At 44.3% G+C, this 19,070-nt stretch overlaps 1 protein-coding gene across 2 annotated transcripts; it reads right to left on the reverse strand.

Annotated features, from left to right (window-relative positions):
• Positions 1-4,736: 4,736 nt before the first annotated feature.
• On the reverse strand, positions 4,737-9,862 carry LOC146388550 (cytochrome P450 2K1-like). Of its 2 annotated transcripts, XM_084925925.1 has the most exons (9): positions 9,586-9,862; positions 9,325-9,487; positions 9,092-9,241; positions 7,896-8,056; positions 7,371-7,550; positions 7,146-7,287; positions 6,866-7,050; positions 6,624-6,765; positions 4,737-6,545 (listed from the first exon to the last, which is right to left on the reverse strand). In XM_084925925.1, the coding sequence occupies exons 1-9, from the start codon at positions 9,778-9,780 to the stop codon at positions 6,358-6,360; spliced, it is 1,506 nt and encodes a 501-aa protein (XP_084782051.1). In that variant the 5' UTR covers positions 9,781-9,862; the 3' UTR covers positions 4,737-6,357. The 2 variants fall into 2 exon arrangements, with proteins under 2 accessions (XP_084782051.1, XP_084782052.1); XM_084925926.1 differs by lacking the exon at positions 6,624-6,765.
• Positions 9,863-19,070: the final 9,208 nt, after the last annotated feature.

The following is a 19,070-nucleotide window of genomic DNA, read 5'->3' on the forward strand; positions in this document are numbered from 1 at the left end:
GGCCAGAGGCCTTGGAGGGAGTGAAACTGCCTTTTTTTTTATGCAAATCCAAGAGTGCTAGGACTCGTGGAGGATTGGCTGCTGGGAGTCCGGTGCCAGCCTTCTTTTATGCAGATCGCAGTGTGTCAGACCTCATGGACGATTGGCTGCCGGGAGATCCCATGGCCACTCCAAGACCAATTGACTGGCTGATTGTCTGCACCTGGGAGTATAAAAGGCTGAAGATCCTTCACACTATGGGGAACTGCTGCGCTGAAGTGACATGCAGTGTCCTCCTCGTTGCCTCTCACTTGAACGTTGTTTGTTGAAACTGTTTGCTGTGTTGCTCTTTGTTTGCTAAACCAGCTGAACTTAGTTTCATTAGAGTTTTGTGATGCTGGCTTGCCTTAGTTAACCCCTAGCTTTTATTTTGTGTGCTGCCAGCTTGCCTTAGTTAACCTTTAACTTATACTCTTGACTGTTTTTTCTTTATGTAATAATTGTTTGCCCAGTGGTCTGTTGAACTGCCCTGTTGGTTTTCTGTTCAAAGTTTGAGATTAAAACCTTTTTCTTTACTCGGTTTTGTGTTGGGGGCTTGTGTATGTTACTCCTTCCCTGACGCCTAGCAGAGGGGGTCGTAACATAAGTGGCGGCTCGTCCGGGATCCTCCTTTTCCCCATAAGGAGAATTCCCTTTTGTGAAAGAGAAAACGTGTTTTGCTCAATTTTGGGTTTTTTTTATTCTTCTGCCCTCTTCCCTGTTTTGAGCGCCATGTCGGCTCCATTTTGTTTAGAGGATTTTTTAAAAGCTCCGTCTGTTGTGCTCCTTGAGAGCTGCCGCAAATGCGAATTGCTGCAAATTGCAGAACACCTTAAGCTACAGGTCTCTAAAACACTCCGTAAGAGTGACCTGAAAAAGCGGGTAGTAGACGAGTTGGTGGAGGCTGGTCTAATGCAAGTCCCTGATCTGCCTGAAGTGCCTGTGGTCTCTGGTGAGCCTAGTCAAACTTCGTCATTTGAGGGGGACCATAAAGATGGTACGGGTCATGACAGTGTGGGAGATGAGCGGGGGAAGACGCCGCGCACGCTCCCTTGCTATGATCCCCTTTCCTCTGGAAGTTCAGAAGCACGGGACGGGGCCCGGCTAAAGGTGCGCTTGGCATGGCTCCAGTTGGAGGCCGAGGAGAAGGCTCAAGCCAGGCGAGCTCAATTAGAGCTTGAGATCAGAAAGCTGGAAATAGAGGCAGATAAAACAGTGAGGCTGCGTAAGCTGGAGCTGGAGTCTCAGCCACGAGCCTCATCTGTCTCCGCTGATGGTCCAGGTTCTGCCCCCGTGTCTACTACTCCTTATGACATTAGTAAGTGCATTTCTTTAGTGCCTGCCTTTAAAGAGGCTGAGGTGGATTCTTATTTTGCAGCATTTGAGCGCATTGCGGGTGCTTTGCGGTGGCCTAGTGAGATCTGGCCCCTTTTGTTACAGTGTAAACTGACTGGAAAAGCCCAAGAGGTGGTAGCTGCGCTTCCCTTAAAAGACAGTTTGGAGTATTCTTGTGTTAAATCAGCTGTGTTGCAAGCATATGAATTGGTTCCAGAAGCATACAGGCAGAAATTTCGGCTACAGAGGAAACCTCCCTCCCAAACGTATGTGGAGTTTGCCCGGAAAAAAGGTATCCTCTTTGACAAGTGGTGCGCTGCGTCAAAAGCCAGTGATTATGATTCATTGCGTGAATTGATGTTGCTGGAAGACTTTAAAAAGTGTCTTCCAGAGAGTATAGTGTTATACCTGAATGAGCAGAAAGTAACCACTTTAGCAACTGCAGGAGTTCTCGCAGACGAGTATGTGCTCACCCATAAGTCCTCTTTTCTGGTTAAAGAGAAGTCAGTTTAGTGCTGCGCAGCAGGCTCGCACTGTTACACCCTTAGGCTCTAAAGAGAGTCGAGAGTGTTTCTACTGTCATAAACCAGGACATGTCATTGCGGACTGTTTGGCCCTAAAACGCAAAGCCGTGAATTCTCAGCAACCCAAAGGTGTTGCCTTTGTGAAAGCAGCGTTCCATCCTGAGGTGCTTGATTGTGGTAGTAAGGTGCCAGACCCTTGTTTTAATCCATTTATCTTTGATGGTTTTGTATCACTAACTGATAAATCCACTGATCTAAAATCGGTGCGCATACTTAGAGACACTGGAGGGTCTCAGACCTTAATCCTGTCTAGTGCTCTACCATTCTCGGCAGACAGTGCATGCGGATTTAATGTTGTGCTGCGTGGAATAGAGATGGGTTATGCTCCCAGACCCGTTCACCAGGTCTATATCAAATCAGAACTTGTTACGGGATTTTTCCCCGTCGCAGTCTGTCCGACCTTACCAATAGAGGGGGTGGCCATGTTGCTAGGAAATGATATTGCGGGCGGATTAGTGCGTCCTAGTCTGGAGGTGCTGGATAAGCCCCTCAGTTGTGATGCCCCAGAGATTTCTGTGACCCCAAGCCCGTAAAGATGGTGACGTTACCCTTGCTGATTCTGTGTTGATGTCCTCATTTTCTGAGGAGGGTGCCACGTTACCTGACGACAACAATGTTTTGTCTTCCCCAGACCTGGTAAACCCTGAAGAGCCTAGTCCATCTGTAAAAGAAATACCACTGCCTTTAACCAGAGAAAATCTGTCGGCGGCCCAGTTGGCTGATGAATCGTTGCAGCGATGTTTTAAGCATGTGGTAAGTGCTGAGCAAGCTAAGAATGAGCAACAAGCCTATTTCATAGAACAAGGTGTGCTAATGCGTCAATGGTTTCCACTGAAGGCTAGGAGTGTGGACTGGAGTAAGGTTAAGCAGATTGTCATACCCACGCTGTATCGGTCAAAGATCCTGGCCCTTGCTCATGAAAGCCAGTGGTCGGGACATTTAGGCATCACAAAAACGTATCAGTTACTATTAAAACACTTCTTCTGGCCTGGCATGAAACGTGATGTGGCAGCTTTCTGCCGTAGTTGCCATGTGTGTCAACTTGCGGGTAAACCAAATCAGGTTATACCCCCCGCACCATTATGTCCCATCCCAGTAATCGATCAACCATTTGATCACGTCATAGTAGACTGCGTAGGTCCACTACCAAGAACAAAGTCGGGAAACCAATATTTACTCACCATTATGTGTGCTGCTACACGTTTCCCTGAGGCTATTCCACTGCACAAAATTACGGCAAGGTCGGTTGTGAAAGCCCTTACTAAGTTTTTTTTTCTACATTTGGCCTGCCTAAAGTCATTCAAACAGATCAAGGTTCTAACTTTCAGTCTAAATTATTCAAGCAAGTAGCTAAAAGCCTACAAATCAAACAGGTTGTGTCCTCTGCCTATCACCCAGAATCCCAAGGAGCTTTAGAGCGGTGGCATCAAACCTTAAAAGCCATGCTCCGCAAGTATTGCTTAGAGGCCAAAGTGGATTGGGATGAAGGGATTCCCTTTGTGTTGTTTGCTGCTCGTGAAGCCGTCCAAGAGTCACTCGGGTTCAGTCCCTCTGAACTAGTGTTTGGCCACACGCCTCGTGGCCCGCTTAAAGCAATAAAAGAGGAACTCTTGATCCAGGAAGGGAGCCCTAGAGTGGGAGTGACCAAGTATGTGCAGGATTTCCATGAGCGTTTGAGTCAGGCTAACGCTCTAGCTAGGCAGCACCTCACTGTTTCACAAGGAAAAATGAAACACACTTATGATAAGGCTGCTGTCAAACGACAATTCCAGACAGGAGATGAAGTACTTGTTCTCTTGCCTGTCCCCGGATCATCTCTTTCTGCTAAGTATGAGGGGCCTTATGAGGTACGCGAACAAGTAGGAGAAACTGATTACATAATCAGCACGCCGACTCGAAGACGCAAAACCCGTGTTTGCCATATAAACATGTTAAAGTTATACCACTCCCGACCCCAACCAAAACCCACTGGGAGCTGTGCTCCTGTGGCCGTCTTCAGTCACTCAGAGGTAGAAAGCACAGACGAGGCTGATGGTTTAAAACTGAACTACTCTAGTTGTTCTAAGCCCCGCTTGCCTAACTCTGAAGTGTTAAAATCATTCCGGAGTCAGCTTGATCACCTGTCTTCCGAGCAACAAGAAGACGTAGCTAATTTGGTCCATGAGTACCCCTGTTTATTTGGCGATGTGCCAACACGGACTACCATGCTAAAACATGACATTGATGTCCAAAATGCAAAGCCCATCAAACAACACCCTTATCGCGTAAATCCCACCAAACATTTGTTGATGAAGCAAGAATCTGAGTACCTGCTACAACATGGTTTGGCAGAGTCCAGTCAGAGCCCCTGGAGCTCACCATGCTTGCTAGAAGCGAAGCCAGATGGTTCACCTCGTTTTATCACTGACTTCCGCAAAGTAAACGCCGTTACTGTCCCTGACTCTTACCCCCTCCCTAGAATTGACGATTGCGTGGACAGTATTGGAACGGCCCAATATGTGACCAAATTAGGCCTTCTCAAAGGCTATTGGCAAGTCCCCTTAACCAAGCGTGCTTCTACCATTTCGGCTTTTGTAACGCCTGACACCTTTTTACAGTACACTGTCATGGCATTTGGGATGTGTAATGCACCCGCGACCTTCCAGAGATTAGTGAATAAGGTCCTCTATGGCCTTCCCAACTGTAGTGCTTACCTAGATGATCTGGTAATATACACTAAAACATGGTCGGACCATTTGCACACTCTGCGCCAGGTATTCCACCGTTTAGCTCAGGCTTCCTTAACCCTCAATCTAGCTAAATGTGAATTTGCTAAGGCCACAGTGACGTACTTGGGCAGAGAGGTGGGAAGCGGGCAGGTGCGACCTCTTAACGCCAAGGTTGCAGTGATTATGGAGTATCCCATGCCTACCACCCGGCGGGAGTTGCGCCGATTCCTGCGAATGGTGGGTTATTACAGGAACTTCTGCAAAAACTTCTCCTCCATAGTCCACCCGCTGACCAACCTGCTAAGCCCTAAGGTTGATTTCCTATGGTCTGACAAGTGTCAGGATGCCTTTGAAAGTAAAAAAAAGCCCTCCTATGCCACACTCCCGTGCTAACTACACCTGACTTGACGCGTCCATTCAAATTAGAGGTTGATGCCAGTGCTGTTGGGGCTGGGGCAGTACTGTTGCAAGAAGACTTGCAGGGATTGGACCACCCCATTTGTTACTTCTCCCGCAAGTTTAACAAGCATCAGCTAAATTACTCCGTCATTGAAAAGGAGACATTGGCCGTGTTGCTAGCTCTTCATCACTTCCATGTGTACTTGGGGTCTGGCACATTACCCATTGTAGTGTACACTGATCATAATCCACTTGTATTTCTTGCCCGAATGTTCAACCACAATCAAAGACTCATGCGATGGGCCTTGCTGCTACAAGAGTACAATTTGGAGATTCGGCATATCCAAGGATCAGAAAATGTACTAGCTGATGGCCTCTCCCGGTTGTGAGTATAACTTGTTTTGTTGTCTGTCATGAATATGGAAATCTGTATATACAAAACGTGGTCTTGTATTTTAAGGGGAGGGGTGTTATGGCCAGAGGCCTTGGAGGGAGTGAAACTGCCTTTTTGTTTATGCAAATCCAAGAGTGCTAGGACTCGTGGAGGATTGGCTGCTGGGAGTCCGGTGCCAGCCTTCTTTTATGCAGATCGCAGTGTGTCAGACCTCACGGACGATTGGCTGCCGGGAGATCCCATGGCCACTCCAAGACCAATTGACTGGCTGATTGTCTGCACCTGGGAGTATAAAAGGCTGAAGATCCTTCACACTATGGGGAACTGCTGCTCTGAAGTGACATGCAGTGTCCTCCTCGTTGCCTCTCACTTGAACGTTGTTTGTTGAAACTGTTTGCTGTGTTGCTCTTTGTTTGCTAAACCAGCTGAACTTAGTTTCATTAGAGTTTTGTGATGCTGGCTTGCCTTAGTTAACCCCTAGCTTTTATTTTGTGTGCTGCCAGCTTGCCTTAGTTAACCTTTAACTTGTACTCTTGACTGTTTTTTCTTTATGTAATAATTGTTTGCCCAGTGGTCTGTTGAACAGCCCTGTCGGTTTTCTGTTCAAAGTTTGAGATTAAAACCTTTTTCTTTACTCAGTTTTGTGTTGGGGGCTTGTGTATGTTACTCCTTCCCTGACGCCTAGCAGAGGGGGTCATAACATAGACCAATAAAAAGACTACTGTTTTGAAAGCAGTAGTCTTTTTATTGGTCTTAATTTGTCATTAGAAAGGATTAATCAAGGAGGATATGTAGATTAAAGTAGATGTCAGTACATAGAATACCATCACTGTGCATTAGATTTACGGGTACTTCACTCTATAGACTAATGCTAATTCATAAGAAAAACACATAGTTATCAAAAATTTCTGGTTCTTTTTCATTGGCGTCTGACAGCACACAGCTTCTGAGGTGAAGGAGAGAGTGTGAAGCCCACAACTGGTGTCAGGTCCAGTTCATCCTCTGAAACTCCAGGAGGGGGCGTGAATCGAAAGTGCTGAAGGAGAGACGTGAAGAACAGGAAGATCTCCATTCTGGCCAGACCTTCTCCGAGACACACCCTGCGCCCTGCAAGGACAGAGGTGAAAATGGTCCTAGGTATATGCAAGCATAAAATATCTGTTTATTTATTTTTTTTAATGGCACCTGCAGAAAATGGCATGAAGGCATCTCTCCTGACAAATTTACCCTCCTGATCAAGGAAATGAGAAGGGTTAAAAGTAAACGGGTTCTCCCATTCACTCTCATCGTATAGGACTGAAGTGAGAAGGGGAAATACAGTAGTTCCCTGAAGCAGAAGTAAAGCATAATGTTCAAAATGTAAGTTAATATATAACAAAGAAAGAAAAACTAATTTGTGTTCATTGGAATAAATGTTAGCAGCAAACCTCTTTGATAAAATAGCCATGAAGGGAAACATCTCTGCTGGTTCTGTGAGGAATAGCCATGGGAACAAGGTTGCAAAGTCTTTGTGACTCATGGATAACAGCGTCAGTGTACGGCAGGTTCTTTCTGTCCTCGACACAAACTTGTCGACTTCCAACCACCCTGTTCAGCTCTTCTAGAACATGGTCTGCATGTAAATGAAATATAAATCAAATTTGACAACATGTAAAAAAAATTTAAGTTTATGTAAATTGAAACAAGCCTGGCGAGGAATTTCTGCACCTTGGATATGAGGGTACTTGGCCATGTACAGCAGACACCACTGAAGTGTATTTCCTGTGGTATCGGTTCCAGCTGCAAACAGATTTATCACACTGTAGAGCAGGTTATCGTCATGATAGTGTGAATCCTTGATTTCAGACTCCTAGCACGACATATGGAGAAGAGTAAATGCCGTTAATGAACAACATTAACAGTATAGGAGTGGAGTGACCGCTGATACCTCACCTCCAGTTTTTGCCTATGAATCAGAAACGCATCAACAAAGCATCTGCACATCTCAGGGTTGAAAGTCTCTTTAAGGTTTCCTATGATCCTTTTCATCTCCGCCTTGTTGTCTTCAACATTTTTCATCAAATCCCTCCAGTCTTTAAGAAAAGGACCCAGCCACGGAACTATGTTGTATATCTGTTAGAGTGACCAATACAAATAAATTATAGCCAGAAAACATAACTATGAAAATCATGAGCCCCATTTGAGCCTCATTTACTTATTATTGTTTGAACATGGGTTTCAAATTTTGACCTATTCGTCCTGATGCTGATAATCTTGGAACATTTGCCTTTTTCGTTATGTTTGAAGAGGTGTAATGATGCTTTTCTACACATTGTTGTGCTATTAATTGAACATGTTTGTCTTGTTAACATTTAAATGAATTCATTAGACAAATAAGGAAAATCTTACAATTTCTAATTTCAGAAGAAATGTATATCTGTACTGATTTTCCATGTCAGCATTAAGTTATATAAGTACCAGAAGGGAAGCTGAGCCCGTCAGACGGATGGTCTCATTGTCTCTTTCCACCATAGCTTGGAAGACAGGATCTTTGTATTCAAACCTCTTTCCAAACATTATAGCTGATATAATGTTTGAAGCAGCACAAACTAGTGTCTGCCTATTGTTGAAGGCTTTCCCTGTAATAAAAAATAGTTATAAATAATTAGATATAAAATATATAATGAACTGCCACACATTATAAATACCTCAGTTTAGGCTCACTTTGATATAATGTAGCATTAATGTCATACTGGCTGTTCTGACTCAGTGTTAAGGTTACTTTTTTTTTTAAACTAAAGTAGGATTATTGTGAAGTGTTAGACATCATAACCCAAAAATGTAAATGTATTGTTAGTTGAACAAAATAATGTTAATATCCACTCACTGACCATTTTATTGGGCACACCTGTTCAACTGCTTGTCAACACAACAATCTCACTGTCATTTAAGCATGTAGACATGGTCAAGAAGACCTGCTGAGGTTCAAAATGAGCATCAGAATGAGGATGAAGGATGACGTTTTTACTCTGATTTTCCAGCAAAACCTACTCAAGGGTTTACAAAAAATTGTCAAAAAAGAGAAAATATCCAGCAAACAACAGTTCTCAAACTGCTAAGAGGTGGGCAATGGTAACTCACAAAGCCACGTGTTGCAAATAAGGTATGCAGAAGAGCATCTCTGAATGCACAACATGTTGAACATTGAAGCAGATGGGCTAACAGCAAGAGATGGGCACACAAGGCGTCACTCCTCTCAGATAAGAACAGGAAAGTAAGGCTACAGATTGCACAGACAGTTTGAGTACAGTTCCCTGTACTCAAATGCCCTTCACAGTCAACAGATCAAAGTCCAATAGAGTGCCTTTGGGATGTGGGATTTAAATCCACAATGTGAAGCTGGCAAATGTACAACAGTGATGCCGTCCCGTTAATGACCAAAATCTGTGAAATGTTTCCAGCACCTTGTTGAATCTGTGCCATGATGAGTTAAACCACTTCTGAGCCCAAAATCGTCTCTAACCCAGTACGAGCATAGTGTACCTAATGAAATGGCCGTGGGTATATTTATATTCCTCTCTGCTAAGGTTACTAAGTATTTTGTTTATTGAGTCACTTGTTTAACCAATGTGACTGTTTGAACTTGTCAAATTGTTCAGTAGAGCTCATGTTACCTTGATGCTGTTTAAATTCTTGGATCAGATAGTGACATTCCTCAATGATTTTTCCCTCACTAATCCTCTTGCCCATTCCAAAATCTTTCAGGGTACTTAAAGCAAAGCGCCTCATTTCCTTCCACGAGTCACCATTGGAAAATAGTATTCCTGGAAGCAGATAAAACTGACTTTTTAACAAGAAGAAAATGAGAAAATAAATAAAGTCACTAACTCAAAGAGGATTTTCTTACCATGTCCTTTGTTAAAGTCATAGAAGACGGGCGTGACTTCTCTGTTTCCAAACTCTTCAGCATGGTTTACTAGAGCCTCTTTGACTGCCCTGTAACCTGCTATGACTATGACCTTCTTTAGTCCAAAGTAGACTGTAAACACTGGTCCATATGTTTTAGAAAGCTGAACAGAAATCATGTGCACATAGGTGAGACTCATAATCCGAAACAACAATGACAAAATTGTATTGTCTAAGATTTTTTTTTTTTAAAGTTTCTCACATCAAAGAGAGATTTGTCGAGCCTCTTGAGATCGACCTGCAGCAGGTTACCGAGCAGAAGAAAAGGTCTGGGTCCTGGAGGCTCTCTCCTTTCTTTAGAGCTGAAGCTGGATAAAAGAATCTGAATGATCAACAGGCCAATGATGACCCCCAAAAGCAAAACGGAAGTGGAGGACTTAAAAAGCTCTTCAAACATGATCCTGGAAGCTTCCTTTTCTGCTTTTCAGAAACAAACACTTTCACAAGTGTTCTAACACTGAGTGTAAAGCACTCCCCACTGAAACGCCAGGCAGCAAGTCGGCATGTCAGAACAAGAATTTCCTGTTTTGCAAATTTTGCCCCACACTAACGCAGGTGACGTTACAGACTAGACCAAACTCACCAGTCACGCTGTGAGTTATTATCAATCCATAGATCACAAGGAAATTAATGGCACTCTTATTTGGATAAGCAAATCTTCTACCCTGTTTAACACAGCATCTACAAATAAATAGCTGATAGAAGAAAAACTGTTCTAAAAATAGAATGATTTGGGGTTTTTTAACCATTTATTTAACAAAATTGCAAATAGAGAAGAGGAAAAACTTAAACGTTTTAAATCTGTTCAAAAAAAAAGTATAGGGTACCAAACTGTAAGTTAAATAGGTGTAAATTTTCTCCAGCGGTATTATCAAGCAAATGTTTCAATGGCAATAGGTAAAATGTGTGTGTGTGTTTGTGTGTGTGTGTGTACGTGTTCCTGTCTAGCTATCTTTGTGAGGGCCGAAATTTGCATTCTACTATACTTGTGAGAACCAACAGTCACTTGTGTCACAGTCACTCACCGGTCCTCACAAGTTTGAAGGCCTTTTTGTTTCTCAAAAAGGCTAGGGAAACTATTATGTAAATGAAGATCCTCACTAAGATAGCTGAACGGGCTTGCGTGTGTGTGTGTGCGTGTGTGTGTGCGTGTGTGTGTTATCTTATGTGATGTGTTTTCAACATTTGTCCAAGTTAAAATTAGAGACAGTAAAGGGTAATCTAAAAAAAAGAAAGAAATGGAATCCACTTGTTTTGTCTGGATGTACTCATTTTAATGATTCATAGATTCAAAAGGGTGACAGAAAAGAAAACAACACAAAGAACACTCACAAGTGCTCTAATTGTATACCATGTCCCTTTTCAACATCAGAAATTTGATCTCTGCCTTTTCTTTATTTCAGCAGAGAATAAAAACTGGCTGGGCTGAACGGTGTCGTGAGGAATTTTAATACCAGAAGTTTCACTTTATTTATTTATTTCAAGAGAAAATTCAACACCAACTTGACGTTTGTCTGGAATGATCTGCAAATGTAAAAGACGCATTTGTAAGTTTAGCCAAATCAATTTTTATCTTCATTTTGGCCTAATATCAGATATTTTATCTGATATTTTATACATTAAATTCTAGTTTGATGCCAAGAATTTGTAATTGTATTTTCCTGATAGTTATTAATAGCCATTTACAAAATCATAATTCAAAAGTAGATCAAACACACTTTTTTCCATCTTTAATACTTTAATCATTTATGTGAATGTGTTTGGAATTTTTTCTTAACAATATTATTTTTAAACACAAAATACCCAAAGTGACGAAAATTAAAGGCCATTAGAAGAGTTACTTTGTCCAAATGTATTTACAGTATCCAAATAACATGATAGAGCTCTCTTTTTTATAAATATTAAACCCAGAACAATATAAAATTATTCCATAACAGTCCATGGAAATAGAAAATATAGTACAATATAAGATAAGATAAGATAAGATGAGATAAGATAAAACTTTATTAATCCCTCGGGTGGGTTCCTCTGGGAAATTCGGTTTCCAAAAGCACAGCACCGACAGAAGTTACAGAGTTACAGAATATTATATATACACACACACACACACACAAATACAGAGACATATATAAATAAAATATACGAAGGGGATAAATAGAATAAATAGGAATAAAAATACAAGTGAATTGCACATTTCAAGTATTGAGGTCTATTGCACCGTTGACTATTAAAAAAAGTATTGCACAAAAGGTATTTGTTATATCTTCACTCCGGGTTACTAGTATAACAATGATACTCGGACCACGACGTAACTTGAGGTATTTATTATAACGGCATAACTTAACATGGAGCTAGCCCGAGCGACAGCCTAAAGCTTCTTTCCCATAATGCATCTGGGCATGACCGCTACGGGTCCTGTTATAACCCAAAATACACATCTCCTCCCCTCTTACAAAGGATGTACTACGAAATAAACAGGTGATCTACTCACAAACTTCAGTCTTCACTGGCACATGACAGTAATAGCCTCACAAACATTTCACCTCTTATTAACTGTAAGGTTACAACACCAACTCTTTTAATTGCTATCTTGGGGAGTGAGGGTGGACTACCTCAACCTCCCCCATGACCCATGGGGATTATTCTGCCCCGTTCATTTGGGTCAGGTGCCATCTAATAACTCAGACGAACAGGAGGCCGCCGCTCTCTGTTGGGGTATCGGCGGTCTGTGGTAACGTCAGTCTGTGTGCTCTCTTGTGGAGCCTTTGTTCCTGACACCGAAGATGTCTCAGTCTCTCTTACAGTCTCATTTACAGGTGGAACCACTGTTCCTGATGTGGTGGAGTTCTCTACTTGTGTGTGTGAAGGGGCTGACGAGTCGATGAGTGCATTTCCAAGATCTCCGCAAGACCCTTCTGCAGACACTGGTGCGGACCGGAGTAGCTGATCCACGTGTCTTCTCCACACTCCATCGGCCACCTGAACTGTATATGAAACTGGACCAGTTTGAGCAATGACAGTTGCAGGAACCCACTTGGGTACTCCTCGGTAGTTCCTGGCCTGCACTGACTCGCCGGTGCTGAAGACTCTGTCCTTGACCTTTTGACCCCTGTACATGATTTGTTTCTCTTGTTGTTTTTGTACAGTGTCCTTCACAGTTGAGGGTTTCAAAAGATCAAAGGTAGTGCGCAGATCTCTTTTGAACATTGCGTTGGCAGGAGATGTCCTTGTGGTAGCATGTGGACTATTCCGGTAGTTAAGCAGAAACTTGTGCAGTCTCTGATGCAGTGTTCCTTGGCCTTGTGATGTTTTCAGTGCATGTTTCATTGTCTGAACAAACCTTTCTGCAAGACCATTCGTTGCAGGATGGTATGGAGCTGACGTAATGTGCTGCACTCCATTAGCCTGTAGGAAAGCCTCCATTTCCTGTGAAACCAGTTGAGGTCCATTGTCAGAGACTACCTGAGTAGGAGATCCAAACCTACTGAACATTTCTCCTAGAGCTTCTATGGTCTTTTCAGTGGTGGCTGATTTCATGATGGTCACTTCAGGCCATTTACTGTGTGCATCAACAGCTACAAGAAACATTTTGTCCTCGTATGGACCTGCAAAGTCAATGTGTACCCGATGCCATGGCTCCTGTGGGAACTCCCAGGGATGGAGAGGAGCAAGTGGTGGGTTGTTCCGGACCATCTGACACGAAGAGCAGTTCTTAGCAATCTCCTCAATCTGTTTGTCCATATTTGGCCACCAAAAATAGCTTCTCGCTATTTCCTTCATTCTCACTATTCCACTATGTCCTGCATGCAGTTGCTTCAACAGTTTTGGTCGCAATGACATGGGAATGATGACTCTCCTCCCCCACAGCAAACATCCCGCCTGAACAGAAAGCTCCGCCCGCTTTCCCAGGAAAGCCTTCAGGTCTACACCCTTACTTGCAGGCAGACCCTTAATGATCCAGTCCAGCACTGCTGCCAACACAGGGTCATTTCTGGACGCCTTTTTCACCTGCACAGCCGAAACAGGTGCTGTCTCTACCTCCCTGAAGTAGAGGATCTCAACTGTGTCAGAGACGGGTTTTTTAACAGGAAGGGGTAACCTGGACAACCCATCTGCATTGCAATGAGACTCCGATTTGCGATACTTGATGTCATAAGAATGTCCTGACAATATCAACGCCCACCTCTGGAGACGTGAAGCAGCAAGAGATGGAATCCCTGTATAGGGTCCCAGGATGGTTGTGAGAGGCCTATGGTCAGTAAACAGTGTAAACTTCCTACCGTACAGGTACTGGTGGAATTTCCGAACACCGAATACAATGCTCAGCGCCTCTCGTTCCAGCTGAGCATAGTTGGACTCTGCTGTGTTTAATGTCCGTGATGCGAATGCAATTGGCCTTTCTTCGCCATTTGGGAGAATGTGGGAAATCACTGCCCCCATCCCATAGGGAGAAGCATCACAAGCAAGCTGAATTGGGAACTTGGGATTGAAGTGGGTTAGCACCTCAGATGCAGTCAGTGAATCCTTTGCCTTTTGAAAGGCCTCTTGGCAGCTTGCTGTCCACTCCCATGCTTCTTCCTTGCGTAGCAGGTTGTGCAGTGGTTTCAGGAGTGATGCCAAGTTGGGTATGAACCGTCCGTAGTAGTTCAACAGCCCTAAGAAAGACTTTAACTGACTGACATTTCGTGGTGAGGGTGCATCCACGATTGCTGTGATCTTCGAAGGTGCAGTGTGAAGTCCATTTGCATCAATCACGTGCCCTAGATATTCCACAGATGACTGGAAAAAGTCACATTTCTCCTTACGGACTCTCAATCCGTATTCCTTCAGCCTCTGAAGGGTCGCATCCAAGTTGCGCAGATGCTCTTCATCATCTGCTCCTGTACACAGGATATCATCCAGATGGCATTGCACACCAGGTAATCCGCTCAGGATTTGATCAATCGCTCGTTGAAACAATGCTGGAGCTGATGTGATGCCAAAAGGCAACCTGCAAAATCTGAAAAGTCCCTTATGTGTGTTAATAGTCAACATGTCACGTGACTGCTCTTCAACGTGCATTTGCAGGTAAGCTTGGTTGAGATCTATTTTGCTGAACTTTTGTCCTCCACTCAGACCAGCAAATAAGTCATCAATCAGCAGAAGGGGATACTGCTCTGCTGTTAATACAGGATTCACGGATACCTTGAAGTCTCCGCAGATCCGGATTCCGCCGTCCTTTTTAGGAACTGGAACGATGGGCGTGGCCCACTCGCTGGTCGTAACCGGCTCCAGAACACCATTCTTGACCAATGCGTCTAAATTAGACTCCACCTTGGGCCGAATAGCGTACGGCACAGGTCTAGCCTTCATAAAGACTGGCTTGGAGTCAGGCTTGAGATGCAGCTTCACTGTAATTTTTTTCATGCTGCCCAGTTCCTCACGAAAAACCTCCTGGTGTTTTCCCAGTATGGCCTGTAGCTGAGAGGAACCATGCGACAGCTTTCTCACTCCTTGCCAGTTGAGTCTGATTGTTTTGAGCCACACACGTCCCATTATAGCAGGGCAGTTCTTCTGCGTAACATACACAGGCAGCTTAGCAGTTTGGCCATTGTATTGAACAGTCACCTCTGCCATTCCTTTCATAGGCACTCGATGTCCAGTATATCCTTTAAATACTGTGTCGGAGGGTTTGAGTGGAAGGTGCTTCAGACATGTCCTATAGACATGATATGACACCAGTGATGCTTTTGACCCAGTGTCAATCTGCATTTTTACAACATGTCCCTCCAGTTTGGGCTTGACCCAAAAGCCGTCTGAGGTTTCATCCACCTTCAGTATTCGCACAGTATTTATTGCAGACAACACTTCTTCATCTGAGGAGTCATTTGCTCTATTCTCATGAAGCTTAACTGCGTGAACATGTCTTTCTTTTTTGAATCTTGCAGTGCCTCTTTTATTTCCAGGCTTTGAGTCCTTATCCTTGCACCTTTTGTTCCTGCATGCCCGTGCTACATGACCTTTTTTTCCACAGTTGTTGCAATCCATTTCCTTGCACCAGCAATCACTAGCAAGGTGTCCTAACTTGCCACAGCGGAAGCATGGTCCCTGTGCATTTGCTTTACCATTGTCTAGGTTGTGTACTCTGTCTGTAGCATGTAGCGCATGGGCTTCTTTTGATGCCATTTCCATGGTCACACTGATAGTAATTGCCTTCTCAAGAGTCAAGTCACTTTCCGTGAGCAATTTCTTCTGTGCAGCTTCATTTCTCAAACCACACACGAGTCTGTCTCTTAATGTGTCATTTAAAACATCTTTAAACTCACAGTGTTCAGCTAATTTGCGTAACGATGCAACGAACATTGTGACAGACTCACCCTCTTCTTGGTTTCGCTTGTGAAACCTGAACCGTTCAGCGATCACGAGGGGCTTGGGCGAGAAGTGTTTGGTCAGTGTGTCCACGATCTCTGTGAAACTTTTATTGCCTCGCTTTGCTGGCTGTAGCAGGCTCCTTAGCAGGGTAAAAGTCTTTGGGCCTATCACACTCAAAAAAATGGGCACCAGTTTAGCATCCTGTATGTCGTTAGCCGCAACGAAATATCCAAAACGCTCCGTATATGAGCTCCATTGCTCCGTGCTTTCGTCGAAGGGACCGATAGGGCCAGTAACTCCAGCCATTACTCGGCTCCTGGTTGAATGGCACTCTTCCCCTCACAACTGTTCCTTTTCGTAACGTCTCTTTTACCCGTTTATGTTTTGGTTAACGTCACTTACGGAGTCTGCCTTCGTTGTCCTGTCCGCTGTACATTCCTCCCCGTTTCGCTGAGAAAAAAAAAAAAAAAAAAAAAACGGCATCCACCTTCGCACACCGGGTGTGTCGTCCTCCCTCCGGCGCCGTCTAACACCAAGTCAGCACGAGGCATCAGCAGGAAAAAAAAGTGTAAAACTCCAAGCGGACTGCAGCGTCGGTCCAGACGTCCTCGTCGCCACTTTTGTTATATCTTCACTCCGGGTTACTAGTATAACAATGATACTCGGACCACGACGTAACTTGAGGTATTTATTATAACGGCATAACTTAACATGGAGCTAGCCCGAGCGACAGCCTAAAGCTTCTTTCCCATAATGCATCTGGGCATGACCGCTACGGGTCCTGTTATAACCCAAAATACACAACAGTATTGCACAGTGAAGTGAAGAGGCACTACAGCTTAGTTGTTCCCTCCTCCTTTGTCCTCCTGTTTCCCCTCCCTCTCCCCTCCAGAGAGGAGTTAAACAGTCTGATGGCGTGTGGGACAAAGGAGTTTTTAAGTCTGTTAGTTCTTGTCTTGGGGAGAAGCAACCGGGCGGAACTGCTGAACTGGGCCCCGGTCTGGATGGGCCTGGGCCCCCTTGCCCTGGTGGGTTGAAGAGTATGGGGGTGCCTACTGGGGTCAGCGAGGGAGCTGGCCCCAGGGAGGGGCCACTTGCCCCTCCCTTCCTTCCCTCCCCATCTCCAGCTGCCTCCCTGAAGGAGGAGTTGGCCGTCTGATTGGGATCTGGAATGTGGGGCCTCCCTGCTGCTGCGGAGTCGGGGCGGTCTGCTTCTCTCCACCCCAGGGAGGAGGGTAACACTACCTGGGTTTGGGTGCAGTTTCCCCCTCCAGGGGCAAGGGTACCTAGACCTGGGGCTTAGAGTACGCTTGGGGAGTGTGATTGTGTGTACAGTGTCTCTCTATGTCTGTCTCCACGTTGGGTGAGTGCTGAGTATTTGCATATGAGAGCATGAGGGTGGGAATGGATGTTTTTATCTGTGTGTGCCTGTTTGTCTGTGTCTATATGTCAGGTCGGGTATCAGACGCCACCTCTCTGGGGACATCTCAGGCCCTCCAAGGTATGGAGGCCTATCTCCCCCCACCACTTCCCCTGCCAGTGGCAGGCGCCCTCAGACATCGGTGTGTTGGTGGTTCTTTGTGTCCGGGGATGGGCGTCCAGGTACACACCGGCTCACTCCTGGTGGCTGCTTGTCGGGTCCTGGAGCCTGGGGCTCGCTCGGGCCCCTTCGGGGGTGGGGTGCCCTCGGCCTCTCGGCTTGGGGCTCGGTCACTCTGGCACAGCTGGCTGCTGGCGGAGCTCACGGACACGTCACTGCAACCCCCCCTGGCTTCTGCTCCGCGGCTGCTGAGTGACCCCTCATCTGGGGCTCTCCTCAGCTCTTTCTGGGATAGTGGCGCGGCTGCCCCTCTGTTGGTCTTCCTTGGTCTCTTGTGCACTGAGGGCCTCTGGATGTCTGGAGCCTGGATCTCCTCCATAGCTGCTTCATGCCCTGGGGGACGGGGCTGTGGCTCCCCACACCCTCTAACAGATCATTACATGAAGGAACCTTTTAAAAACAAGCACGCTCATGCTCACAGGTGTACACACGGGTGCTCACACACACAAACTACACCCTTTTTGGCTCCTACCTCAAAGCACACTGTGTGCTGTCGATCTTACGTGCTGCACAATAATATTCAATATTTAGTATTTACTGTTGTATTCACATAGATCATCGCGATGATGTTGTTTATTATATTGCGCTTTCTTTTTTTTTTGCTTGTTTTCTCTTTTTTCTTTCTCAACAGGTGATAGATATATGTATTTTTTGTCTGCTTATTTTGTTGGTTTTTGTTTTTTGCCCTTTATCCCCGTCCCTCTTCCCCGCTGTTTTTCTTTCCCTCTTTCTTTCTCCCCTTTCTTTTCCCCAGTCAAATCTGTCCCGTATTTAGCAAGTGAAAATAAAATAAAATAAACAATAAAAGCAAAGGTGAATCAAATAGACCAATACGGCAAGGCTGGGATGGTCCATTTGGTAAAGTAAATCTGTTGGGCATCTTTCTTTGCCTTTAGACAATAATTCTGATGGCAAAAGAACCAAACGGGACAGGCAGGGAAAAAAAGAGATTTTATTGTCAAGTAGTGAAACTGCAGCAGTTAACCTGTTCGATAAAGTTTCCCTGGAAGCTCAAATCTTGGCTGGTTTAATAAGGAAAGGGAGCTAGCCAGCCACTGTGCTCATTACACACAGAGGAAAGTTCAGTTTCTTCTTTTCCAAACCAAAATAATACATCAGTCTGAAAATTGTTGTTTACATGTGCAAAAGAATCAGCTAAATGGAGATGCCAGCCTATGTTAAACCAAATCTGATCAGGTTTAAATATTACAACTTTTGAATTCACAGTAAACAGAATTGAATTGATTTGAAATGTTCTCATATTTTGAGATGCTTTGTCTTTCTGTAACATGGTATGGCATTTTATATATTTTTGGTATTTCTTAAGGAACAGTTTCTTTCTGATTTAATAGATATTAATAGAAAATAGAAAAACTAATAGAAAAACAGCAAATTCATGCAAAAAATAAGACCAGTTTTTCCCATCTCTAAAGAACACCCCTCATTCCTGTTAATACAGTTTTATTTGCCTTCATGTGAAGGACTGAAATACATTCATATCCTTTTATCTCACAACATCTGCTTTTGCTCAACAATCCAGGTGTTGAGGATCATGACATCTGCTGGTGGTGGCTGTAAAATGATCCTTCTGCTTGCCGCAGGCATTCACTTTAACCTCCTAGGACCTGGCGTCCACATATGTGGACATCACATTTTGGGTTATGTAGACCAAAATACTCAATTTTGGTCTACAAGCGCCTGATATCCACTTACGAGGACATTATACTGCTACTGTT

The sequence above is a fragment of the Perissodus microlepis genome, chromosome 4 (assembly GCF_051167445.1).
Source record: "Perissodus microlepis isolate ML-2025 ecotype Zambia chromosome 4, ASM5116744v1, whole genome shotgun sequence".
Lineage (NCBI taxonomy): Eukaryota > Metazoa > Chordata > Actinopteri > Cichliformes > Cichlidae > Perissodus > Perissodus microlepis.

Bases quoted from the DNA above. Each gene is read 5' to 3' on its own strand.
- LOC146388550 (XM_084925925.1), bottom strand. From the start codon at position 9,780: ATGTTTGAAGAGCTTTTTAAGTCCTCCACTTCCGTTTTGCTTTTGGGG. The intron at 9,242-9,324 runs GTAAGAAAATCC...ATCTGCTTCCAG, and splicing joins TGACTTTAACAAAGGACATG to GAATACTATTTTCCAATGGT. The intron at 6,546-6,623 runs GTGCCATTAAAA...CTGTCCTTGCAG, and splicing joins CTTCATGCCATTTTCTGCAG to GGCGCAGGGTGTGTCTCGGA.